This window comes from Salvelinus fontinalis, chromosome 35 (genome assembly GCF_029448725.1).
Source record: "Salvelinus fontinalis isolate EN_2023a chromosome 35, ASM2944872v1, whole genome shotgun sequence".
In the NCBI taxonomy this organism is placed as follows: domain Eukaryota; kingdom Metazoa; phylum Chordata; class Actinopteri; order Salmoniformes; family Salmonidae; genus Salvelinus; species Salvelinus fontinalis.
This window is the reverse complement of record NC_074699.1, coordinates 3,093,752-3,121,737: the sequence shown is the minus strand read 5'-3', so window position 1 is coordinate 3,121,737 and position 27,986 is coordinate 3,093,752. Positions and strand designations below refer to the sequence as shown.

The following is a 27,986-nucleotide window of genomic DNA, read 5'->3' as shown; positions in this document are numbered from 1 at the left end:
ATCTCATTCCAAAATCATGGGCATTAATATGGAGTTGGTCCCCCATTTGCTGCTATAACAGCCTCCACTCTGCTGGGAAGGCTTTATACTAGATGTTGGAACATTGCTGCGGGGACTTGCTTCCATTCAGCCACAAGAGCATTAGTGAGGTCGGGCACGTATGTTGGGCGACTAGGCCTGGCTCGCAGTCGGCGTTCAAATCAAATTTATTTCTATACCCCTTCGTACATCAGCTGATATCTCAAGTGCTGTACAGAAACCCAGCCTAAAACCCCAAACAGTAAGCAATGCAGGTGTAGAAGCACGGTGGATAGGAAAAACTCCCTAGAAAAGGCCAAAACCTAGGAAGAAACCTAGAGAGGAACCAGGCTATGAGGGGTGGCCAGTCCTCTTCTGGCTGTGCCGGGTGGAGATTATAACAGAACATGTCCAAGATGTTCAGAAATGACCAGTACGGTCAAATAATAATCACAGTAGTTGTCGAGGGTGCAGCAAGTCAGTTCCAATTCATCCCAAAGGTGTTCAATGGAGTTGAGGTCAGGGCCCTGTGCAGGCCAGTCAAGTTCTTCCACACCAATCTCGACAAACCATTTCTATATGGACCCCGCTTTGTGCTTAGGGGCATCGGCATGCTGAAACAGGAAAGGCCCTTCCAGAAACTGTTGCCACAAAGTACAGAATCGTCTCGAATGTCATTGTATGCTGTAGCATAAAGATTACCCTTCACTGGAACTAAGGGGCCTAGCCCAAACCATGAAAAACAGCCCCAGACCATTATTCCTCCTCCATTAAACTATACAGTTGACACTATGCATTGGGGCAGGTAGCGTTCTCCTGGCATCCGTCAAACTCAGATTTGTCCGTCAGACTGCCAGATGGTGAAGCGTGATTCATCACTCCAGGGAACGCGTTTCCACTGCTCCAGAGTCCAATGGCGGTGAGTTTTACACAACTCCAGCCGACACTGTGCATTGCGCATGGTGATCACAAGCTGCTCGGCCATGGAAACCCATTTCATGAAGCTCCCGACGAACAGTTACTGTGCTGACGTTGCTTCCAGAGGCAGTTTGGAACTCGGTAGTGAGTGCTGCAACCGAGGACAGACTATTTTTACGTGCTACAGCACTCGGCTGTCCCGTTCTGCTTGTGTGGCCTGCCTCTTCGCGGCTGAGCCATTTCCACTTCACAAAAACAGCACTAACAGTTGACCGGGGCAACTCTGGCAGGGCAGGAAATTGACAAACTGACTTGTTGGGAAGGTGGCATCCTATGACGGTGCCACGTTGAAAGTCAATGGGCTCTTCAGTAAGGCCATTCTACTGCCAATGTTTGTCTATGGAGATTGCATGGCCGTGTGCTCGATTTTATACACCTGGGTGTGGACGAAATAGCCAAATCTGCTAATTTGAACGGGTGTCCACATACACTATATACAGTGGGGAGAACAAGTATTTGATACACTGCCGATTTTGCAGGTTTTCCTACTTACAAAGCATGTAGAGGTCTGTAATTTTGATCATAGGTACACTTCAACTGTGAGAGACGGAATCTAAAACAAAAATCCAGAAAATCACATTGTAGGATTTTTAAGTAATTAATTAGCATTTTATTGCATGACATAAGTATTTGATCACCTACCAACCAGTAATAATTCTGGCTCTGACAGACCTGTTAGTTTTTCTTTAAGAAGCCCTCCTGTTCTCCACTCATTACCTATATTAACTGCACCTGTTTGAACTCGTTACCTGTATAAAAGACACCTGTCCACACACTCAATCAAACAGACTCCAACCTCTCCACAATGGCCAAGACCAGAGAGTTGTGTAAGGACATCAGGGATAAAATTGTTGACCTGCACAAGGCTGGGATGGTCTACAGGACAATAGGCACGCAGCTTGGTGAGAAGGCAACAACTGTTGGCGCAATTATTAGAAAATGGAAGAAGTTCAAGATGACGGTCAATCACCCTCGGTCTGGGGCTCCATGCAAGATCTCACCTCGTGGGGCATCAATAATCATGAGGAAGGTGAGGGATCAGCCCAGAACTACTCGGCAAGACCTGGTCAATGACCTGAAGAGAGCTGGGACCACAGTCTCAAAGAAAACCATTAGTAACACACTACACCGTCATGGATTAAAATCCTGCAGCGGACGCAAGGTACCCCTGCTCAAGCCAGCGCATGTCCAGGCCCGTCTGAAGTTTGCCAATGACCATCTGGATTATCCAGAGGAGGAATGGGAGAAGGTCATGTGGTCTGATGAGACAAAAATTGAGCTTTTTGGTCTAAACTCCACTCGCCGTGTTTGGAGGAAGAAGGATGAGTACAACCCCAAGAACACCATCCCAACCGTGAAGCATTGAGGTGGAAACATCATTCTTTGGGGATGCTTTTCTGCAAAGGGGACAGGACGATTGCACCGTATTGAGGGGAGGATGGATGGGGCCATGTATCACGAGATCTTGGCCAACAACCTCCTTCCCTCAGTAAGAGCATTGAAGATGGGTCGTGGCTGGGTCTTCCAGCATGACAACGACCCGAAACACACACGGAGCCACTCTTTAGTTGCCCTGGCTAAGAAGCATCTCAAGGTCCTGGAGTGGCCTAGCCAGTCTCCAGACCTGAACCCAATAGAAAGTCTTTGGAGGGAGCTGAAAGTCCGTATTGCCCAGCGACAGCCCCGAAACCTGAAGGAGCTGGAGAAGGTCTGTATGGAGGAGTGGGCCAAAATCCCTGCTGCAGTGTGTGCAAACCTGGTCAAGAACTACAGGAAACGTATGATCTCTGTAATGGCAAACAAAGGTTTCTATACCAAATATTAAGTTCTGCTTTTCTGATGTATCAAATACTTACGTCATGCAATTAAATGCAAATTAATTACTTAAAAATCATACAATGTGATTTTCTGGATTTTTGTTATAGATTCCGTCTCTCACAGTTAAAGTGTACCTATGATACAAATTACAGACCTCTACATGCTTTGTAAGTAGGAAAACCCGCAAAATCGGCAGTGTATCAAATACTTCTTCTCCCCACTGTATACACACAAAAGTATGTAAGCTGTGTGCCATTTTTAAATGGATGAGAATGTTCTTGTCAATTACTTATTATTATTTTTTTACATTTTCAGTCATTTAGCAGATGCTCTTATGCAGAGCGACTTACAGTGCATACATTTTTATACTGGTCTCCTGTGGGAATCGAACCCACAACTCTGGCGTTGCAAGACCCATGTTCTATCAACTGAGCCACACGGGACAAGCAACATTAATGTTCTGTAATATGTCATATTTGGTGTGGACCCCAGGAAGAGTAGCTTCTGCTTTCGCAACAGCTGATGGGGATCCTAATAAAAGAAAACAGATCGAACCACAATATGTACAACTAATCTATTATTGGTCATTCAGGGTTGATTATATATGAAGATTAAACTGGTTAAAAAAAGCTAAATGAGTAGAGCAACACTCACGTCTTTCAGTTTCCGAACCCAGGGTTTTTGTGCCTTGCGGAAACCTTCCTCTGCATCCTTTGTCTCCCGGAACCCTCCGATCATCTGCTTGTGGAAGGCATCTTTCTGCCAGTTACGGACCTTGTCGCTGTCCTCCACAGCCAGGTGCTCCTTCAGCTCCATGTGGATCTCACTCAGCCTATCAGCAGCATTCATGAAGGCATGCCACGCCTTCTCCAGAGTGCCATACTGAGGCCCTTCGGGTAGGGAGAAGTCACAGGGTTAACGGACACGTTTCACTCCAATAACACATGGCTCCAAGTCATTCAATGAGAGTCAAGTCATTATCCAACCAGTAAAATGACCTACACTACCGGTCAAAAGCTTTAGAACACCTACTCATTCAAGGTTTTTTTCTTTATTTTTTACATTGTAGAATAATAGTGAACACATCAAAACTATTAAATAACACAAATCACGTAGTAACCAAAAAAAGTTAATATATTTTCTATTAAGGTAACTCGAGTAAAAGTCACCCAATAAAATTGTTCTTAAGTATATTTAAAAAAAAATACTTTTAGACTTTTACTCAAGTATCAAAAGTAAAAATATAAAATTCCTTATATTAAGCAAACCAGATGGCACAACCATCTTGTTTTTATTTATTTACAGAAAGCCAGGGGCTCACTCAAACATTTAGACATAATTTACAAACGAAGCATGTGTGTTTAGTGAGTCTGCCAGAACACAGGCTGTAGGGTTGACCAGGGACGTTCGGTTGATATGTGAATTGGACTTTGTCCTGCAAAGCATTACCATTTTTTTTTTTACTAAAAAGTCCCCCCCCTACCAGGCCAACTCACCTTTCTCCACCACGCCCCTCCACTTCTTGGCCCAGTCACTCAGCTGCTGGGAATATCCCTTCTCAATCTTGGCCCGCTCCGTGAAGCAGCTGACGAGCTCGTTGCACAGCTTGTGTCCATCGTCGATACGCTTCACTGTCCTCTTGTAGTGCCCCGGCTAAGTAAAGACGGACATATACTTGTGTAAGAAAGATCTGCTAAATAGGGAGAAATTTGTGGAAATATGGCCGTTGACTAGTGGTTTAGTCAAATTTACCAGTTAGAGAGAAGACTGGGAAAATTTGACAACCCACAGTTGACCTCAGAATACAGAGAGCACATGAACATCTGGACAGTCACCCAGAGTGGCCTTAGGTTGCAGTAAATGTCAGACTAAAACAGCTGTCAATGCCTCAGCTTATTTTGTTGACTGCTGCAGAGGATACGTAGTACATATCTATGAAGCCATTCAAAATGAGCTGAAATTTTAACAAGTTTGTACCTGTCAACATAGCACACAAAAAAAAAAAATCAGACGGATTAGTTTGCTGGTTAAATGGAAATGCCACAGGCCAGGGAGAGAGATTTGTACATCGTTACAACACACACACACACACACACACGACATTTGTAATGTCTTTATTCTTTTGAAACTTCTGTATGTTAAATGTTGACTGTTCATTTTTATTGTTTATTATCTACCTCACTTGCTTTGGCAATGTTAACATATGTTTCCCGTGCCAATAAAGCCCCTTGAATTGAGAGACATATTACATAATCAACCACTGGACCCATTAATGCATAGAGCAGGTGACTAGTGCTGCTAGTTTCCCTCAGAGCAAGTAATAACTTGATGGGGCGGGGCAAAAGAGGAGCTAATGAGGGGAGGAACCTCTTGTAGCTAGGTACATGGAAATGTATAAATCAGCAGGGACTCATTATGTGTGTTGCCCATGCGAACGATGGAAGGCTGCCTGAGGGGGCAGTCCCGTGGTAGTCCCACTTCCACACTAGATTGGTCAGCTCCACAGGGTTGGCAGCCCTGAGGGTGTAGGGTGCAGTTGTCGAGCTTACCTCCCAGAAGCTTTCGCAGCTCCCGACGTCTCGCAGGTCTCCATTGGAAGACATCTCGGGGTCGCCTTTACAGCACAGAATGATGGCGGCTATCTGTGACAACCGAGGCGAGAACAACATGTAAGACTGTCGATGGACTATGGAGCTGGATATAGTTATGTACAACCCACTCAAACTTCTGGGAGTCAAATTCAAGAGATAAATGCAGGAAAAATTGCCAAAAGCAACAGCAGCAACTACTGTCATCACAAGGGAAAAGTAAATTACTGCCCTACTTGGCAAGCGTCCATAGGGTTAGTGGCTGGGCAGAATATATATATTTTTAAACTGACAGTATCTTTATTTTCCCCCTTCTTTCACCCTGACCCTGCTAACTTTCATGTATTTTCTGATGAAGCGATCCACTGGCATTACGCCACATCCTTAGTCTGTAGAAAAGGCCCCATAGCTTCTCCTCACAGAGCTAATGAGTCTACCCTAAAGGTGTAATCCAGTAATCCCGTAGGGTGAGGGGAGAGAAAGGAGCAGAGCAGGTCTCACCTCTGAGTATCTGTCTCTGTCAGAGGATTGAGCCGAGGCAGACTAGTTTTAGCCAGGCTGGGGTTGCATGAGATAGATAAATAACGCCCTGTCATTGAGTTTAACCCACCACCACACTTAGTCAGCCATATTAATAGCAGGTCTTATCTAATGCCAACCAAAAAATTGTTTTTCAAGAGCGAAAACTCTAACACATCCACATTCCTTGAGCTCGCATATGCCTGAAAATAACACTTGTTGCATGGTCAATTGACCAAATTATTTAATATTGAATTTAAATTAAAACAATTGTCAAAACAAAATCTAGATCCATTTTTAAAATTCCCAACTCAAAAAAAGTGAACCGTGTACAGAGTTCACACTTCCCTATACATCCACTTCCCCTGGTCCCGTTCCTGATTGTATTAGCTAGTGGTGCCAAGGTCAAACTGCTTCCTTTAACAGACAACAACTTGGAAGGAAGACTGGGGATTCTGGGGACATTCATTACCAAAGCTATACGGTGTGACTTTGCACTGCTAAACCCCAGCCGCCTCCCTATCAAGTCTGAAAACTCACAATTGAAAGGAAAAATGAATTTAAAAAAAAGTAACTTTGCAAAAGGATTTGGCCACAAACCTGTGGACTTCGTACAGTACAAACGCTGAACAAAAATATAAACGCAACACTAAACAATGTGGTGTTGTGTGACAACTGCACATTTTAGAGTGGCCTTATTGTTCCCAGCACAAGGTGCACCTGTGCAATGCGGTTTAAAATCAGCTTCTTGATTTGCCACACCTGGTCAGGTGAATGGATTATCTGGGAAAGGAGAAAATGCTCACTAACAGGGATGTAAAATTTCTGCACAACTTTTGAGAGAATTAAGCTTCTTGTGCTTATGGAACATTTCTGGGATCTTTTCTTTCAGCTCATGAAACATGGGACCAACACTTAAAGTCGCACTGCATGGGGCAAAATGGTGGTCCCACCACATACTAACTGATTTTCTGATCCATGCCCCTACCTTTTTTGAAAGGCACCTGTGACCAGATGCATATCTGTATTCCCAGTCATGTGAAATCCATAGATTAGGGCCTAATTAAATTGATTTCAATTGACTGTTTCCCTAATATGAACTGCAACTCAGTAAAACATTTTAAATTGTTGCATTTATATTTTTGTTCAGTGTATACACACACGTTGATACCGCTTCAAATTAGTGGCTTTGGCTACTTCAGCCACACCCGTTGCTGACAGGTGTATAAAATTGAGCACACAGCCATGCAATCTCCATAGACAAACATTGGCCCGTATTGAAGTGCTCAGTGACTTTCAACGTGGCACTGTCATAGGATGCCACCTTTCCAACAAGTCAGTTGGTCAAATTTCTGCTCTGCTAGAGCTGCCCCGGTCAACTAAGTGCTGTTATGGTGAAGTGGAAACGTCTAGGAGCAATAAAGGCTCAGCCATGAAGTGGTAAGCCACACAAGCTCACAGAAGGGGACCACTGTCTGTCCTCAGTTGCAACACTCATTTCCAACCTGCCTCTGGAAACAACATCAGCACAATAACTGTTCGTCGGAAGCTTCATGAAACGTGTTCTCTGGAGTAATGATTCACGCTTCACCATCTGGCAGTCTGCCGGACGGATCTGGGTTAGGCGGATGCCAGGAGAAAGCTACATGAATAGTGCCAACTGAAGTTTGGTGGAAGAATATTGGTCTGGGGCAATTTTTCATGAGTCGGTCTCGGCCCGATACAGTATACAAGGGCATTCTAGATGATTCTGTGCCCACTCCTGTTTCTGCATGACAATGTCCACATTAACAAAGCGAGGTCCGGGCCTCCCGGGTGGCGCAGTGGTCTAGGGCACTGCATCGCAGTGCTAACTGTGCCACCAGAGTCTCTGGGTTCGCACCCAGGCTCTGTCGCAGCCGGCCGCGACCGGGAGGTCCGTGGGGCGACGCACAATTGGCATAGCGTCGTCCGGGGTAGGGAGGGTTTGGCCGGTAGGGATATCCTTGTCTCATTGCGCTCCAGCGACTCCTGTGGCGGGCCGGGCGCAGTGCGCGCCAACCAAGGGGGCCAGGTACACGGTGTTTCCTCCGACACATTGGTGCGGCTGGCTTCCGGGTTGGAGGCGCGCTGTGTTAAGAAGCAGTACGGCTGGTTCATTCAGAAATGCGAGGTCCGAGGTCCATTCAGAAATGGTTTGTCGAGATTGGTTTGGAAGAACTCGACTGGCCTGCACACAAAGCCCTGACCTCAATCCCATCGAACACCTTTGGGAGGAATTGGAACGCCGACTGCGAGCCAGGCCTAGGTCGCCCAACCTCACTAAAGCTCGTGGCTGAATGGAAGCAAGTTCCCGCAGCAATGTTCCAACACTAGCGGAAAGCCTTCCCAGCAGAGTGGAGGCTGTTGTAGCAGAAAAGGGGGGGGGGACGAACTCCATATTAAATGCCCATGATTTTGGAATGAGATGTTCTACGAGCAGGTCATGTACTGTACATGGGCTAGCTACACCATTATTCTGAGAATTATATAGGTAATGGACCTACACATCTGATAGACAACCATAATTCCATCCAGTTTTATTGAAGTCATATCGTACGTAGAAGAAAATCACGACAGCTGAAGGAAAACGGAAGTTTTGGTGTAATTTTATAAAAGGGTGAATAACAGGTATCTTTTGGTTATCACTATGGCAACAGCATCCAGGAACAATAAAAAGCACAATATTTACATCTTGCAGTTAAATGACAAAATTAGGAAAAGGAAAAAAACATTATATTATATTATTAATTATGCCAGAAATTGGAGTGGAAACACCTTTATGTGCAAATATTGATATAATAGCCATCATATTGCAGTAAATTTACTGCAATCTACTGCAGAGATAGCCTGCAGAGTTCTGTCCTTACTATCCAGGTCTGTACCCAAACAATTTGAACTTCTTTTAAAAATCCACCTCTCTAAAAACCAAGTCTCTCACCGTTGCCGCCTGCTGTAGACCACCCTCTGGACACCATATGTGAACTGATTGCGCCCCCATCTATCTTCAGAGCTCGTGCTGCTAGGCGACCTAAACTGGAACATGCTTAACACCCCAGCCATCCTACAATCTAAGCTTGATGCCCTCAATCTCACACAAATGATCAATGAACCTACAAGGTACCACCCCAAAGCCATAAACACGGGCACCCTGATAGATATCATCCTAACCAACTTGCCCTCCAAATATACCTCTGCTGTTTTCAACCAAGATCTCAGCGATCACTGCCTGCATCCGTAATGGGTCAGCAGTCAAACGACCTCCACTCACTGTCAAACGCTCCCTGAAACACTTCAGCGAGCAGGCCTTTCTAATCGACCTGGCCGGGGTATCCTGGAAGGATATTGATCTCATCCCGTCAGTAGAGGATGCCTGTTTTTTTTTTTTTTTTTAATGCCTTCCTCAGCATCTTAAATAAGCATGCCCCATTCAAGAAATGTAGAACCAGGAACAGATATAGCCCTTGGTTCTCTCCATACATGACTGCCCGTAACCAACACAAAAACATCCTATGGCGTTCTGCATTAGCATCGAACAGCCCCCGTGATATGCAACTTTTCAGGGAAGCTAGAAACCAATATACACAGGCAGTTATAAAAACCAAGGCTAGCTTTTTCAAGCAGAAATTTGCTTCCTGCAACACAAACTCAAAAAACTTCTGGGACACTGTAAAGTCCATGGAGAATAAGAACATTTCCTCCCAGCTGCCCACTGCACTGAAGACAGTGGATTTATCGGTGGTGATAGTGTTACCTATAATTGAGAATTTCAATTAGCATTTTTCTACGGCTGGCCATGCTTTCCACCTGGCTACCCCTACCCCGGTCAACAGCACTGCACCCCCCACAGCTACTTGCCCAAGCATTCCCCATTTCTCCTTCTCCCAAATCCAGTCAGCTGATGTTCTGAAAGAGTTGCAAAATCTGGACCCCTACAAATCAGCCGGGCTAGATAATCTGGACCCTTTCTTTCTAAAAGTATCTGCTGAAATTGTTTCCACCCCTATTACTAGCCTGTTCAACCCCTCTTTTGTGTCGTCTGAGATTCCCAAAGATTAGAAAGCAGCTGCGGTCATCCCCCTCTTCAATGTGGGTGACACTCTTGACCCAAACTGCTACAGACCTATATCTATCCTACCCTGCCTTTCTAAGGTCTTCGAAAGCCAAGTCAACAAACAGATTAACGACCACTTCAAATCCCACCATACCTTCTCCGCTATGCAATCTGGTTTCAGAGCTGGTCATGGATGCACCTCAGCCACGCTCAAGGTCCTAAACGATATCGTAACCGCCATCGATAGGAAACAATACTGTGCAGCCGTATTCATTGACCTGGCCAAGGCCTTCGACTCTGTCAATCACCACATCCTCATTGGCAGACTCGACAGCCTTGGTTTCTCAAATGATTGCCTCGCCTGGTTCACCAACTACTTCTCTGATAGAGTTCAGTGTGTCAAATCGGAGGGTCTGTTGTCCGGGCCTCTGGCAGTCTATGGGGGTGCCACAGGGTTCAATTATTGGACCGACTCTCTTCTCTTTATACATCAATGATGTCGCTCTTGCTGCTGCTGAGTCTCTGATCCACCTCTATGCAGACGAAACCATTCTGTATACTTCTAACACTTCTTTGGACACTGTTAACTAACCTCCAGACGAGCTTCAATGCCACACAGCTCTCCTTCCGTGGCCTCCAACTGCTCTTAAATACAAGTAAAACTAAATGCATGCTCTTCAACCGATCGCTGCCTGCACCTGCCCAACATCACTACTCTGGACGGCTCTGACTTAGAATATGTGGACAACTACAAATACCTAGGTGTCAGGTTAGACAGTAAACTCTCCTTCCAGACTCACATCAAACATCTCCACTCCAAAAATATATCTAGAATTGGCTTCCTATTCCGCAACAAAGCATCCTTCACTCATGCTGCCAAACATACCCTTGTAAAACTGACCATCCTACCAATCCTCGACTTTGGAGATGTCATTTACAAAATAGCCTCCAATACCCTACTCAATAAATTGGATGCAGTCTATCACAGTGCCATCCATTGTGTCACCAAATCCCCATATACTACCCACCACTGCGACCTGTATGCTCTCGTTGGCTGGCCCTCGCTTCATACTCGTCACCAAACCCACTGGCTCCAGGTCATCTACAAGTACCTGCTAGGTAAAGTCCCCCCTTATCTCAGCTCAGCTCAGCTGGTGACCATAGCAGCACCCACCTGTAGCACGCGCTCCTGCAGGTATATCTCTCTGGTCACCCCCAAAACCAATTCTTCCTTTGGCCGCCTCTCCTTCCAGCTCTCTGCTGCCATTGACTGGAACGAACTGCAAAAATCTCTGAAGCTGGAAACACTTATCTCCCTCACTAGCTTTAAGCACCAGCTGTCAGAGTAGCTCACAGATTACTGCACCTGTACATAGCCCATCTATAATTTAGCCCAAACAACTACCTCTTCCCCTACTGTATTTTTTTAGCTCCTTTGCACTCCATTATTTCTCTACTTTGCACATTCCACTGCAAATCAACCATTCCAGTGTTTTACTTACTTCGCCACCATGGCCTTTTTTTTTGCCTTCACCTCCCTTCTCACCTCACATTGTATATAGACTTATTTTTATTGACTGTATGTTTGTTTTACTCAATGTGTAACTCTGTTGTTGCATGTGTCGAACTGCTTTGCTTTATCTTGGCCAGAACGCAATTGTAAATGAGAACTTGTTCTCAACTTGCCTACCTGGTTAAATAAAGGTGAAATAAAAATAAATAAATAAAAATTTAGAGTCAAGCGTTGATTATGGTGTTTGGTTCTCCCACTACGACTCAGGAAAACATGCAGTTTATTAAGATAGATTAAATAAATTAACCTCACCATAATAAAGCGCTGCTCTGCCATCAGGGCAGGTCCTACAGGCCCTAGTTGTGGCACCTTGACTACTGTTCAGTCATGTGGTCAGCTGCCACAAAGAGGGACTAAGGAACATTGCAATTGGCTCAGAACAGGGCAGCACAGCTGGCCCTTGGATGTACACAGAGAGCTAACAATAATATGCATGACAATCTCTCCTGACTCGAAGAGGAGGAAAGACTGACTTCATCACCGCTTGTATTTGTGAGGTATTGACATGTTGAATGCACCGAGCTATCTGTTTGAACTACTGGCGCACAGCTCAACCATCCATGCATACCCCACAAGACATGCCACCAGAGGTCTCTTCACAGTCCTCAAGTCCAGAACAGACTATGGGAGGCACACAGCACTACATAGAGCCATGACTACATGGAACTCTAATCCACACCAAGAAAGCAGTCAAATTAGATTTAAAAAAGGCAGATAAAAATACACCTTATGGAACAGCGGGGACTGTTGCTTCACCAACAGACACATTAACACACGCACTATACACACAAACATGGATTTTGTGTTGTAGATATGTTGTAGTAGAGTAGGAGCCTGAGGGGACACACTTAATGTGTTGTGAATGTATTGTAACATTTAAACATTTTACAACTACCTTAATGTTGCTGGACACCAGCAAGAGTAGCTGCTGCCTTGGCAGGAACTAACGGAGAACCGTAATAAATACACGGCAGTGAAAGTGCACGGTGATGAGCGTGATGCTGCCTTCCAATAAATATTGAGGCTCTTATTCTGGTGACAACCAATGCTTGACTGTCGTTTGACAATTAAATTTGTTCTTATCCATAAATATCAAATCTGTAGACTAGCCAACCTGCACTGTATCTGCAAGCTGCTGGCTAGAATGCAGATGCCAAGACCAGAGTAGACACATTTGCTATTTAACACAACAGTTTGTGGCAAAAACTTAAAAAAAAAAAAAAAAAAATCAGTAGAGTTGAAAATGCAATGGGAAAACAGTGAACTTCAGATTTTCTTTTCTGTACATGAAAACATAAGCTTAACGGTACATTGTGTGCACTTCATCACGCACTGATTTTAATCCACAACAAGTCCATTTGGTGTAAACATACCACTGGCTGGAAAAAACACATTTTCTTTATGTGGATTCTAGAATAATTCACATGGAAATGTCCCAATTGGATGGAAACCTAGCTAATGTTAAAATCGCAATTTCCTTAGAATACCCTTGGTGAGTATTGCACTTTAGACATTCAATATCCTTGAACTTCCTGCTGGCAAGGAGAGGAGGGTGGTGCTGTGGAATGTATACTAGCAGGAGAGGCATTTCCCACAAATACGCCAAAACAGGAAAATGAGAGGCTCACTTCAGCAAGGCCTGCTAATTGAAAAGTCAATATCTCGGACCCGTCTCAGAGTGGAAAAGTTGGGTGGTGTGGGGAAGCAGCACGACAACAGTGATTGAGAACCCGGGGTCAAGTAATATAACCCCTGAACGATGATGGAAAACAAGTAGCTCGTAAGGCGGGGTCAAGTGAGTCAACCACCACTAATCTCCATTCAATAACCAGCTGACGGCGTAAGTAAGACATTTCAGCAGCTTGAGTAATCTAGGTCACATTGGATTCAACATACTGATACAAATTCAGTCCCTGGAGGGGCCAAAGGCTCAGATTCAATAGATACTAATATGAAATGTTTTTCTACAGATTCCATACATTTATGGAATCTAGGGATATTAGTGTCCGTTATCAGGGGTGTATATTGAAATCACAAGAATAAGAGCAGAAAGCAGAGCAGCCACCTATATAGTACACACAATTCATACTACAAAAAATTAAGTCTGTAAACATGACAGGCTGCAGAAACACACACTCAGGTATCTGGGTCTTTTTGCATGTAGCCTCTACTCAGAGATTACATGCTCAATCTTTAGCATTTCTAGAACCCTATAAATTACAATTAAAAAAGTAATGTCGAAAAACAATACTCAAAAATAGAGGTGGAATGAATAAAATGAAATTCCTTGCCGGACTTCCTTTTCAATTTATATTGTGTAACAAAAATCTTGAAAGCAACCTTTCTATAGAGGACCATAAAGATATTTCCTAAATGCTGTAGAAAACAATGTATATGACAAGCATTAAGGAAGACCCCTGACACTTGAAAGAACATAAGTGAGCAACAAACTTCCACATAGGCCCTGTAGGCAACAGACCATGTGCTCCCGAGTGGTGCAGTGGTCTAAGGCACTGCATCTCAGTGGCGTCACTAAAGCCCGTGGTTCGAATCCAGGCTGTATCACATCCGGCCGTGATAGAGTCCCATAAGGCGGCGCACAGTTTGCCCAGCATCATCCAGGTTTGGCCCGGGGTAGGCAGTCATTGTAAATAAGAATGTTCTTAAAATCGACTTGCCTAGTTAAATAAAAATGTGCTACAGGCCTTCATTTGGACATCATCCCTGTGTCAGAGGATGTTTACGTTCCACCGGTCACCAACTTTGTTTAGGCAGTATGCTCAGTTCATCCAGATCACTTAGCAGACCTGGAATTTGTCTGTTTAAATCTCTGAGATTAAATCCTCAGCGGGGCATGGCTGACAGAAGACAGCAGGTTCTGTTTAACAGAGGGTTTTGGGTCGAACACTGCTGAACCCTTCATGGAAAAGGGCACAAGTCGCCTCAAGTCAGAGCTGGAAACAAGTATTTGTGGGCAAGTAGGCTGTGGACTGAACAGCATAGAGGTAAACTGGATACCAAATGGCAGCACATTCAGAACCCATTATGGGTGCTTTCATCCCTCCCCCTTAGATGTGGCTTTGAGAACATGTACAATGTGGAACTGGTTAACTTACATTGCTTAGACAAACATACCAGCTAGATTAATCCCCCCAAAAATGACAAAATCTAGAGATAGAAACACTACCTGGAGAGATTAAGTTCTAATGTACATGCAGAGTACTGAAAATGGCTCTTCAGAATGTTACCCATGCTGACCGAGTAAGAGAATGAACACAGGCTCATGTGCTCTTCCAAAACTGGGTCAGATTAACAAGAAGCCAAGAACTCATAAACCACACTGGAAACTTGTAGTCAATCTGATTAAATGTATACGAGCAGCATGTGTAGCTATTATTTTCACTGAAAACCCAGTTCAAAGTCTGAGCAAGCATAGAATGTTCTGCAAATACTTTCCTTGTTGGATTTCTGCAACACAGTGCAGTCAGAAAGTATCCAGACATCTTGACTTTTCCACATTGTTACGTTATAGCCTTATTCTAAAATGTATTTAATACATTTTTCCCCCCTCAATCTACACACAATACCCCATAATGACTAAGCAAATAAATAATATTTTTAAGTTTATAAAAAAATATCACATTTACATAAGAATTCAGGCCCTTTACTCAATACTTTATAAACGTACCTTTGGCAGTGATGGTGAGCATTGCTGCACAGCAATTTTCAGGTCTCTCCAGAGATGTTCGATCGGGTTCAAATCCGGGCTCTGGGTGGGCCACTCAAGGGCATTGAGACTTGTCCCAAAGCCACTTCTGGGTTGTCTTGGCTGTGTGCTTAGGGTCAGTGTCCCATTGGAAGATGAACCGTCGCCCCAGTCTGAGGTCCTGAACGCTCTGGAGACGGTTTTCATCAAGGATCTCTGTACTTTGCTCCATTCATCTTTGCCTCAATCCTGACTAGTCTCCCAGTCCCTGCTGCTGAAAAACATCCCAACAGCATCATGCTGCCACCACCATGCTTCACAGTAGGGATGGTGCCAGGTCTCCTCCAGACGTGACGCTTGGCATTCAGGCCAAAGCGTTCAATCTTGGTCTCATTAGAACAGAGAATCTTGTTTCTCATGGTCAGAATATTTAGGTGCCATTTGGCAAACAAAGCGGGCTGTCATGTGCCTTTGACTGAGGAGTGGGTTCCATCTTGTGAGTCTACCATAAGAGCCTGATTTGTGGAGTGTTGCAGAGATGGTTGTCCTTCTGGAAGGTTCTCCCAATTCAACAGACGAGCACTGTCAGAGTCACCATCGGGTTCTTGGTCACCTCCCTGACCAAGGCCCTTCTCCCCAATTGCTCAGTTTGGCCAGGCAGCCAGCTCTAGGAAGAGTCTTGGTGGTTCCAAACTTCTTCCATTTAAGAATGATGGAGGCCACTGTGTTCTTGGGGGCCTCAAATGCCTCAACACAATCCTGTCTCAGAGCTCTACGGACAACACCTTCGACCTCATGGCTTGGCTTTTGCTATGACAGGCACTGTCAACTGTGTGACTTTATATAGACAGGTGTGTGCCTTTCCAAATCATGTCCAATCAATTGAATTTACCTCTGATGTTTATACAACTTGATTGGAGTCCACCTATGATGATCAATGGAAACCGGATGCACCTGAGCTCAATTTCAAGTCTCAATACAAAGTGTCTGAATACTTATGCAAATAAGGTAATTTTTTATTTTAAATAAATATACAAAAATGTCAACAAAAAGAATTGCTCTTTGTCATTATGGGGTATTGTGTGTAGAGTGATGAGGAAAATTTGTTATTTAATACATTTTAGAACAAGGCTGTGTCATGATATGGCCCTTTCTGGGTATAGATCGTGGCATCCACCTCTCCTACACCCAGGTTCTGTTATCTCAGGTTGTACATTCCTGGAGGAGACTCTCTCCCCTCGCAATGCAAAAAGAGACACACAGAAAACAAAGGATTTCACATGGCGAACTCCTAAATCCCCAAATGGGAATTTGATACAAAATGGTCCGTGGACACTTAAGGGACGGGTATGACGAGTGCGTTTCAGTTGGTGACCTCAGAGAGGACAGGAAACACATAAATGTAGATATTCAGAGAGACAGTTATCAATTACAGGGGTTGCATCCAATTCTTGTGAAATGATGTAATGTTAAACCTTTAATGTGAAAGAATTGTATTGCTACGAATAAAAACCCCTCCTGAGGAAATCCTCTTCAGACCACACATACCTCTGTGTAAGCTGAGGTGGCACAGGTTTGAGTACCAAGACTAAGCAAACCCAAAGCGTGAGCTGTGATTGCGAAAGGTTATTGAATTCCTAACCATACCATGTGGAGCATTGGCTACACGGCTGGAAATTGTTTAACTGAGACTATCGAGCCCTACAGAATAAGAGCACATTTTAGATACTAATTACTAGTCTGCAGCTAGACATTATGTAAACCTGGGATTGCGAATGCCGATAACCTCCGAAACATCTATTATATGAGAACATATCTGAATGGTACACTGAAGTATCCATTCTGACCACGAAAGACGTTGATCTTTAGGGAAGCAGAGAGAGAGAGACGATGATGAACTGACTCTCCAATAGAAAGACTGATGCTTTCAACAGAGATCACGACACTCTGTTCGTAAATATATATTGATTGTAATTATTCCCAAATGAGTGAGCATTCATGTGCAAAGGATTGGCATTTCAATTAATATAATTATCAACTGTGAAGTGACTCCTTTTGTCTTTCCCGCCCTTTTCAGTCCACACCCACTTCCCTTTGTCCACCAAGTCGTCATATCGGCTTAGACCACTAGGGAACCTCCACTGTCATTTCCTTGTATCCATATCTACTGTGTTGTTTGTTTATGCATTTCTGTGATTATTTAGTTAGTAAATAAATGATTAAGACAATTGGTGTATGGATGATTCATAATAAAGGCTCGGTTCGTGCAGATAACCAAAAATTTACGATGTTTGGAATGAGACTAACGTGAGGTAAAGAATAATTCATGAATTAGACAACTAATTGATCAGATTTTAAATATCTGAGTTATTAGGAAAATTATAACTTTGTAATCTGAAGATTTTCCTTGGTGCCCCAACTTCCTAGTTAATTACATTTCCATGATTAGTGTAATCACGTAATTATTATTACAGAGAATTGATATTGATTTGATAAACAGTCTTCACTTTAATGATGCCAAAGACACGACAGCTGTAACGTAACATGTGGAAAAGGGGTCTGAATACTTTCCGAATGCACTGTACAACTCCTAAATATAGAGCAGTCGTGCACTGAACACAAGGTGATACTCCCACAGAATTTCACAAACCAAAGCAAACAGTTGCGTTGCTACACAGCAAAGGAAACACTAGTGGTGCATAGTACTGAAGCATTAAAATGTATGGCAGGGTAAGAACTCACCAGATAATATTAATCATTGATTGCTATCGATAGTGACTGAGTAACATCTTTTTTTGCGGAGAAAGACTTCACACATTCTAATTATCGGATTAGAGGCCAGGCATTCTTATGTGAATTATGGTATAGAGGTCGACCGATTAAATCGGCATGGATGATTAATTAGGGCCGATTTCAAGTTCTCATAACAATCGGTAATCAGCATTTTTGGATGGCGATTATGCCCAATTACATTGCAATCCACGAGGATTGCTAGCTAGCATTAAACTTAAAAAAAAAAAAAAAATCCTCACAATCACTAGTTAACTACACATGGTTGATGATATTACTAGCTTGTCCTGCGTTGCATATAATCAATGCGGTGCCTATTAATTTATCAACGATTCACAGCCTACTTCCCAAAACGGGTGACGATTTAACAAAGCACACTTGCGAAAGTAGCACAATCGTTGCACCAATGTACCTAACCATAAACATCAATGCCTTTCTTCAAATAAATACACAAGTATATATTGCATATTTATATATTGCATATTTATATATTGCATACACAAGTATATATTGCATATTTAGTATATAACTGCATATTTAGTTGAAAGAAATTCATGTTAGCAGGCAATATTTACTAGGGAAATTGTGTCACTTCTCTTGCGTTCTGTGCAAGCAGAGTCAGGGTATATGCAGCAGTTTGGGCTGCCTGGCTCATTGCGAACTGTGTGAAGGCCATTTCTTCCTAACAAAGACCGTAATTAATTTGCCAGAATTTTACATAATTATGACATAACATTGAAGGTTGAGCAATATAACAGCAATATTTAGACTTAGGGATGCCACACGTTAGGTAAAATACGGAACGGTTCCGTATTACACTGAAAGAATAAACTTTGTTTTCAAAATGATAGTTTCCGGATTTGACGATATTAATGACCTACGGCTCGTATTTCTGTGTGTTATTATAATTAAGTCTATGATTTGATAGAGCAGTCTGCCTACCACCGCTCAGTCAGCAGCAGGGACGTAAGCATTCATTCAAACAGCACTTTACTGCGTTTGCCAGCAGCTCTTCGTAATGCTTGAAGCACATCGCCGTTTATGACTTCAAGCCTATCAACTCCCGAGATTAGGCTGGCAATAATAAAGTGCCTATAAAGAACATCCAATAGTCAAAGGTATATGAAATACAAATGGTAGAGAAAAATAGTCCTATAATACCTATAATAACTACAAGCTAAAACTTCTTACCTGGGAATATTGAAGACTCATGTTAAAAGGAACCACCAGCTTTCATATGTTCTCATGTTCTGAGCAAGGAACTTAAACGTTAGCTTTTTACATGGCAGATATTGCACTTTTACTTTCTTCAACACTGCGTTTGTGCACTATTTAAACCAAATTGAACATGTTTCATTATTTATTTCAGACTAAATAGATTTTATGTATGTATTATATTACGTTAAAATAAAAGGGTTCATTGTTCATTCAGTATTGTTGTAATTGTCGTTAATAGAAATAAAAGAAAAATTAAGAAAAATTGGGCCGATTAATCGGTATTGGCTTTTTTTGTCCTCCAATTATCGGTATCGGCGTTGAAAAATCATAAAAATCGGTCGACCTCTAGTATGGTAGAGGAAGACTGAGGGAGATGACAGAAACCTCATAGCAATATCCCCAAAGGTCAGACAAACTACCCAATCAAAAAATATCCAGTCAGAGCAACAACAAAAAATGTAACATAAAAATGCATTATCCACAAATTGCATAGGAGTGGATCCCGAAGAGGACTTACCCAAGATTAACTTAAATGAGATGGGATGAGGTCAAAGATGAGGTCCCTGTCGAGGAACTCGGCTTTCTCTGTAGTACTGGAAGAAAGAGGAAGTGTGTGACAGGGAGAATAGAGGAGCACAGCATGAGAAGTGGAGGAGAACCACTCACGGTCAGTGTGACTGAGGCTGGCAGTCAGATGGTTATAATACATCCTGGCTCCAAAAGGTGGCAGATTCTGAATTAGAGAGTGAAATGCCACACACAGAAGTATTGGATAACCAGTCATGGGTGTGCTGGAAACCTACGCAGTGTGGTGGTCTTGGAAGAGACCCTCAAACTATGGAAGGTCATGATCACAACTAAAATAACCTGCTAAGAATCAAATAAAGAGAAGGAATCCATTTTAACACCATAGAAATGCTGGAACTTCAGCCCCAATGTTAAGTTACCAACCCTGGGCTGGGGGGGGGGGGGGGGGGGGGGGGGTTAGACATGGTTACTTACAGATGAAGTCAAATATATTGGCACCCTTGCACTTTAAAATGGAGCAGAAGTTCAGTTCCCTTTAAAACATTATTATTTATTTTTTTAACTGGTCGAATGGCTATTTTTACCTTGTTGCACCTGCAACTTACCAGAGGTGAGGAATTATACGAATGAGAATCACTTGCTTTCAACCATATTTATTGAATCATTTAGTCCAGGCCTTTTTTACTTAAGTGAATAATCTTACATTTAATTTAAAAATATTGTCCTTTGCAGTTGTAAATCAAACAAATACACGTGAACACTTAACATTCTCAATTTCAACTAGGGGTTGGAACACATTTTTTAAATAACTGATGGCAGTAGTTACTACTGTAGCTACCTAGCCAGCTAACCTCTCTGATTCAGAGGGGTTGGGTTATATGCAGAAGACACATTTCAGTTGAATACATTCAATTGGACAACTGACTACGTATCCCCCTTTCCCTAACCTCTGTAGCCAGCAAGCAACGCTAAAAGGGATTGCAAACGGGTTAGCATAACTCTAGCCCCCCCCCCCAAAAAAAATATGTTTTTCTAAATATTAGCTAGCCGAACAGCATAAGGCCAGCAAACACGTTCCTCATACTCTAGGAATGTATTTCCTCAAAATACGTAACGAAAGGTTCTTCTCGGTCCCAAAACGTTAGTTTTCTGGAGTCTTGTGGGAGGAGTGCTGATGACGTCGCCCACTGTATGCGCTTTCGGTAGCCTGATTCTGTCCAGACTGAGGAGAAATTCGCAAACAATGCATCCCAGACCAGCTCCTGAAGTGGTGAGCCAGATCTGAACACAATGAGACCACAAAGCAAATTGTGCATCTAGACCCGTCTTTTCAACGCGATCTTTGAATTCTGATAGCAGAAGACGCATGTAAGTGTCAAGTGTAGACACGACCAAAGAAACTGAAAGCAGGTGACATCCCCCCAAGGCATATTAGACATTGCTTCGCTATATCAGGCTAACATTAATCACGCTTCTCTCACTTGCTGTAGCATACGGCCACTTAACAGAACCGAGACATCCTCCCTGTCAACAAACTGCATTTCCTCTACTTAAATTAAAGCTTTCCAGATACCCATATATTTATTGCAAGTTACTTTGAGTTGATAGACATGTTTGGGGCACGCAAACAGGGATCCAACCACTCAAACTGTTTTGCACTCAAGGATGCTAATACAAGCCCATCCCTTAGAATGAACAGATCCAGAGGGCCCTCCATAGTGATCAGGCATGTCAGTCACTGACAACTGAAGTCATGGATTATTTCAATGAGTGACATGGTTTAATTACATAAGCAGGCAGGCTAAAGGATCTAGATAGCACAGTTTCCCCAAATGTTTTGGGTTTTTCCCTAGCACTATACAGCCGATTCAAATAACCAACTCATTATCAAGCTTTGATTATTTGTAATCGGCTGTGTTGTGCTAAGGCAAAAAACTAAATATGCACCTAGGGGGGAGGCCCCAGGACAGATTTTTGGGAAACTCTGGATAGGACAGTGATGCAAGGTGTTCTCCACTGTCACCAAGTGATACAGGAATGTTTACAAATTAATGTTGTGTATACAGTTCCTGAGTTGAATCTCATACTCTTATTAGATTGTTTGAAAGATTAAATAATATTTAGTGGCTGGTCAGTTGCACACGCAAGAATATAACTAAAATGCCACCTCAATTCAAGCCCAATGGTTTGCACTGCTGCAAATCTTCCATGGAGCACTTACCCCAGTAAAAGGATCCACTGTTTGGCCACAGCACAGCTCCATGTACCCTACCCTAGTGGGCCAAGTGAGCCTCAAATCCCAGTGTTGGTAATGTGAAACAAAGACGTGTTTGTTCCACAACCAATGTCCAATAACAACTTAGAACAAAGGAATAAAAAAAGCATACAGTCATGTGCTAAAATCTGAGGTGTCAATAATCAAAACGGGTTGCCTACAAGGAAAAAAAGAAGACCAGCAGTACTGAGGCCCTCAACGCCTGGCTTTGAATATCTCTGTACTTCAGTTTCAAGGATTGTAAGTGGGAATAATCTAATGTAGGAAGGAGTTAAAAGCAATGTCAATTATCATTGGACTGCGGCTCCCGAGTGGCGCAGCGGTCTAACAGTCCGATTACAATACTCTAGTCGTGTGCGCTTCAAAATAAATTCAGAAATCTATATTATTCAATTACTGCGCCAACGACCGTCTGCGTTGTCAAGAGCTAAATTAGAAGTCAGCTCTATTTCTGACACAGATCACACTGCAAGTCCTGCCTCTCCCATCTCCCCATTGGTTTATAGGAGCAGGTACCCACGTGCAATCTCATTCGTTATACCCACGTGGGTGACTGAAAGACGAACGAGGTCAGTGGCGGTAATGCAACTAATTTATGAAAGTTGCCAATAGCAATATAAAGTCAAGAGAGGAAAAATCCTGGAAGGAGGAGAGATGACTAGAAACGATTCGGTTGACCGTTTTATGTGTGGATTAACTGGCGAGTAGAGGACCTTGTGCAATTCAGGTAAAATAACTCAAAAATACATTTGTGCATGATGGCACGCGCCGCGCCGGTTTGGGTTCCGTGTAATGCATTGCATCTCAGTGCTAGAGGCGTAACTACAGAACCTGGTTTGATTCCAGGCTGTATCACAGCCAGCCGTGATTGGGAGTCCAATAGGGTGGTGCACAATTGGCCCAGCGTCACCAGGGTTTGGCAGAGGTAGGCATTTGTAAATAAGAATTTGTTCTTAACTGGCTTGCCCAGTTAAATTAAAGTACAGTTAGTACTGTCCTACACAAAACAAGCCAAAGGAAAGGCTGATTCAGCCTTATTTTGGCTACTTGCAGATGGCCTGAATCTCTCATTTCTAAACCACAGTTCTTATAGTGCAGGATATTCTCAATGACAGCTCTCCCGGCTCAAGATAGAACAGCAGGAAGGGTTATTTAAGCAATGAGAAAGCTTGGCAGCAAGTGTGAGACCACAACAGGCTACATTAGACACACAGGGTCTAATGCATTGTGCCTTAAAGTTAGGCAAGGGCATTGTCTCAATGTGATGTCATACATTAACATAGTGTACCAAGTCCAGGCCAATGTTTCCCAAACCAGTCCTCAAAGAAGGGCTGGGGTTCCCAGGATAAACATATAGGCTACACAGCAATACATGAGACCAGAATAAGATCCAATTCTGTTGGATAAAGGAAGCAGTTTTGCTGAACAATAACTAGCACAAGTATCAGACTAGCCATACTCTAAAATATTCTGTACCGATTTTCTTGCTTCGTCAAAGTATGCTGGGATCAGGCATATCAGGGGTCGCGCTTATAACGACTAATCTATATTTCTATGAAATTACACTTGCTTTTAAAAAGGGTGGGGTTGTTCTCATATTGCAACAGAGAAATGCATATTCAATAGGAGGTTCCTCAACTTATCCTGTGTAACTTAGCCTATGGATATTGGCAGTTGTTCTGCTCAACAATACAACTAATAGCCATATTGTTGATCGATTGAAAAAGATTGAGCAAATGCTTTGTCTGTCAGTTGGCCTACACGACGTTTATTAATCTCAAATTCACTTCAGTTTTACACAAACCGTCAAATCTTGAATATTTCCCAACATAGCTTGCTGTCGAATAGCAGTAGCATAATAGTTGATATCACATGTGAATCCAAACAATGTGATAATGTACCATTAGATAGTCACCCATCAACACAATTCACGATGTATGTTTGATCTTACATTCATGTAGTCGTAGTTACGCTATTGGTTTAGCCTAGCCTGGGTGACAACTCTAGGTCATTATGGACACAATGTAACTTCTGTTCAAGGCAACAACGGAACAAACGCAAACACAAGTCGAATTGTAACAAAACTGTAACAATTTGGCGACCATAATAGAATAGAACATGTCTACTATTGTTTCCATCCAGTTTGCGACCTACCTGTTGAAGCTTCAAATCATTCGTCACTCGGCGCTGGAGAAGCTTACCAACTCCGGAGCGAAAATTCCCAAAGCAATCCCTTGATCAAACCAAATAGGCGAGAGATGCAAACAATATTATTCTCTTCATAACCGAGAGTGCATCAACAATTTCGCTCAAGAACTTTCCCGAAGAAAGTGAAGGCCATCGTAGATAACACTCTGCCATTGCAACGAAGTTATAATTATTCGATTTCCTGCCCCTTCAAATTCACGAGGTAGGCCTAATATCATCATCGGCGTTAAATGTACTTTAGTCAGAAACAGTGCAACAGAAGCCCCAAACCTTGTGCTATCCGACGGGCCTGTAGGTACATGCAATCATCCCGGATGTTCTGGAGAGGTCTCCAACGCTGTGTAATTAGACGCGGTGGCGAACTACAATATCCATTCATCCAATTACATGCGTTAACCCTTTACTGGCTAGAGACGAGTCTCTAGCTCACAGTGCTAATTATGGTCAGGTCATGTGAATCAAACCTTTTTCATGAATTATCACTCAACACATAGGCTACAAGTCTACTTGACATAACATACGTGTCTGTGGAATCAATATATTTTATTGATTTATGCCAAACAATTGTTGCTTGGTCAACTACCTTATTCAATTACTTGTGAACAGCACCATCTCTAGGTCATCGGGTAAATCACACAATTAGTATTTTGTCTGGTTTCTGTTGAAATTAGGCTAGTGTAGCCGAATGACAATACTTTTTTCAATACAATAATCTTCAACAGACCACAGCAAATAGTGTGAGATGATTTGAGGTTGGATGTGATCTATGAGTAAGGAAAAACAACTGGATGATATTGACCTAAACTGTAGGCTACATACAGTAGAACTATTATTTGACCTCAATCTTTTGGAAATATGCTGAAGAGTGCTGTAGTATGTCCTTCTCTTCTGACATAATGCTTAATTCACCCTGAGGGACTTTGAGGAGTCATTAGGCTATTACATGCAGATCTTTGGCTGTAGTGATAATGTTAGAGCAGAGATTATTCTAGAAACACCACTCCCACACCTCTCAATCTGACAGATCTGTTTACTGGTTTACCTACTATAGCTCACAGTTACTGGAGGACATTAAAGGCACAATCAACCATGTGTCTCTCATATAACTTCTCAGAAATAATAACTTCTATAAATTGGATCTGAGAAGTTATAGGAGGGACACATGGTTGAGTGGACCTTCAATGACCCCGAGCAACTGTAGGCTAATGAAGAAAAAGAGGAAACCACAACCGGGTTGTTCTATGAGAAGAAAGCTGGACTGATTTGTGATGTTCCCTGGAACACATCCCCACCCACTACGTTTAAAAAAAAAATACTGAACAAATATATTAACGCAACATGTAAAGTGTTGGTCCCATGTTTCATGAGCTGAAATAAAAGATCCCAGAAATGTTCCATTATGCACAAAATGCTTATTTCTCTCAAATGATTTAGCACAAATGTGTTTACATCCCTGTTAGTGAGCATTTCTCCTTTGCCAAGATAATCTATCCACCTGACAGGTGTCATATATGTAGAAGCTGAATAAACTGCATGATTATTACACAGGTGCACCTTGTACTGGGGACAATAAAAGGCCACTTCAAAATCCATTTTAGAAGAAGGCTGTAATGCAGGGGTGTCAAACTCATTCCACGGAGGGCCTAGTGTCTGCAGGTTTTTGGTTTTTCCTTTCAATAAAGCCCTAGACAACCAGGTGTGGGGAGTTCCTAACTAATTAGTGATGTTAATTCATCAATCAAGTACAAGGGAGGAGCGAAAACCCGCAGACACTCGGCCCTCCGTGGAATGAGTTTGACACCTGTGCTGTAATGTAACAAAATGTGGAAAATGTGAAGGGGTCTGAATACTTTTCCAAATGCACTATATATAGCAAATTTAACCCAACGCGGTTTCACTTTGACTGCTATACAAATTCTATGTATTGCTTTATGATTTTTTTGCCGCTGGAAGTTTCCTGTACAATGTGAACGATGCTGAACTACACTGAACAAAAAAATAAACGCAACATGTAAAGTGTTGGTCCCATGTTTCAAGAACTGAAATATAAGGTCCCAGAAATGTTCCATATGTAGAAAAATTGTATTTCTCTTAAATGTTGTGTACAAATTTGTTTACATCCCTGCTAGTGAGCACAATTGACAGGTGTGGCATATCAACAAGTGGATTAAACAGCATGATCATTACACCTTGTGCTGGGGACAATAAAAGCCCCTCTAAAATGTGCAGTTTTGTCACACAACACAATGCAATTGGCATGCTGACTGCAGGAATGTCCACCAGAGCTGTTGCCAGATAATTTAATGTCCATTTCTCTACCATCACCGGCCTCAAATGTCATTTTAGAGAATTTGGGAGTACATCCAACAGGTCTCACAACCGCAGACCATGTGTATGGGGTCGTGTGGGCACCCGGTCATATGAAAGTGGCTCACCTTTTAGCCAGGTCAATTTCTATGGCAATGAATCCTTCAGAACTAACCTACGCCAGGCTAACTCCACTTAGCCTGAATGAAATGGCTGAGCTGTAAATTGAGGACTAATTCAATCAGATTCCCTCCAGTTTGCAAAGATTTCATCATCCCCTTCATTTGAGGAAGATGACTGATTCCATATTTTATTAATCAAATGTATTTTGTGTAAACAAATAAATCATATTACACATTTAGTAATGACAGAATGCATTTTAAACTTCACGCACAGTAACACTTGTATGACTTAATAAATAAACAAGACGTTTGCAGGGCTCTGGCAGTGCTCCTCCTAATCCTCCTTGCACAAAGGCGGAGGTAGCGGTCCTGCTGCTGGGTTGTTGCCCTCCTACGGCCTCATCCACGTCTCCTGGTAGCGCCTCCATGCTCTGGACACTACGCTGACAGACACAGCAAACCTTCTTGCCACAGCTCGCATTGATGTGCCATCCTGGATGAACTGCACTACCTGAGCCACTTGTGTGGGTTGTAGACTCCGTCTCATGCTACCACTAGAGTGAAAGCACCGCCATCATTCAAAAGTGACCAAAACATCAGCCAGGAAGCATAGGAACTGAGAAGTGGTCTGTTGTCACCACCTGCAGAACCACTCCTTTATTGGGGGTGTCTTGCTAATTGCCTATAATTTCCACCTTCTGTCTATTCCATTTGCACAACAGCATGTGAAATGTAATGTCAATCAGTGTTGCTTCCTAAGTGGACAGTTTGATTTCACAGAAGTGTGATTGACTTGGAGTTACATTGTGTTGTTTAAGTGTTCCCTTTATTTTTTTGAGCAGTGTATATACACACACACACACAATAAACTCTTTTCCCATAACGTTATCGAGCCAATTAAGAAGGAATATCATAGTAACTTGTAAGGACAGTAGAAGCTAAATTTGAGCATCCCTTAAAATAATAATCATTGCAAGCTATGACATTGCTTAATCATAGCAGTCAAACAAGTTGAATCGACATCCATTGATGGGTTTAATAAGGGCAAATTATATTTTCTCTTGCCACATATTCAAACTCTTTTATTACATCATAAGGCACAAGGGTTATGGTATATGGCCAATATACCACGGCTAAGGGCTGTTCTTAGGCAAGATGCAACACGGAGTGCTTGGATACAGCCGTTAGCCGTGGTATATTGGCCATATACCACAAATCCCCGGGGTGCCTTATTGCTATCAAAATGGTTACCACTGTAATTAGAAC

At 42.6% G+C, this 27,986-nt stretch overlaps 1 protein-coding gene across 5 annotated transcripts in view; it reads right to left on the bottom strand.

Annotated features, from left to right (window-relative positions):
• LOC129834234 (protein kinase C and casein kinase II substrate protein 3-like) overlaps positions 1-24,696 on the bottom strand; it is a 32,982-nt gene extending 8,286 nt beyond the window's left edge. Inside the window, exons 1-6 of one of the 5 annotated variants that reach the window (XM_055899015.1) lie at positions 24,562-24,695; positions 24,238-24,316; positions 19,798-19,873; positions 5,364-5,456; positions 4,311-4,467; positions 3,469-3,704 (exon numbers count right to left, since the gene is read on the bottom strand). In XM_055899015.1, coding sequence (XP_055754990.1) covers positions 3,469-3,704; positions 4,311-4,467; positions 5,364-5,417 — 447 coding nt within the window. In that variant the 5' untranslated portion in view covers positions 5,418-5,456; positions 19,798-19,873; positions 24,238-24,316; positions 24,562-24,695. Of the gene's footprint in view, positions 1-3,468; positions 3,705-4,310; positions 4,468-5,363; positions 5,457-19,797; positions 19,874-22,029; positions 22,597-24,237 lie in introns of those variants that run through there. The other 4 variants (XM_055899013.1, XM_055899016.1, XM_055899014.1 and 1 more) reach the window with 4 other exon arrangements.
• Positions 24,697-27,986: the final 3,290 nt, after the last annotated feature.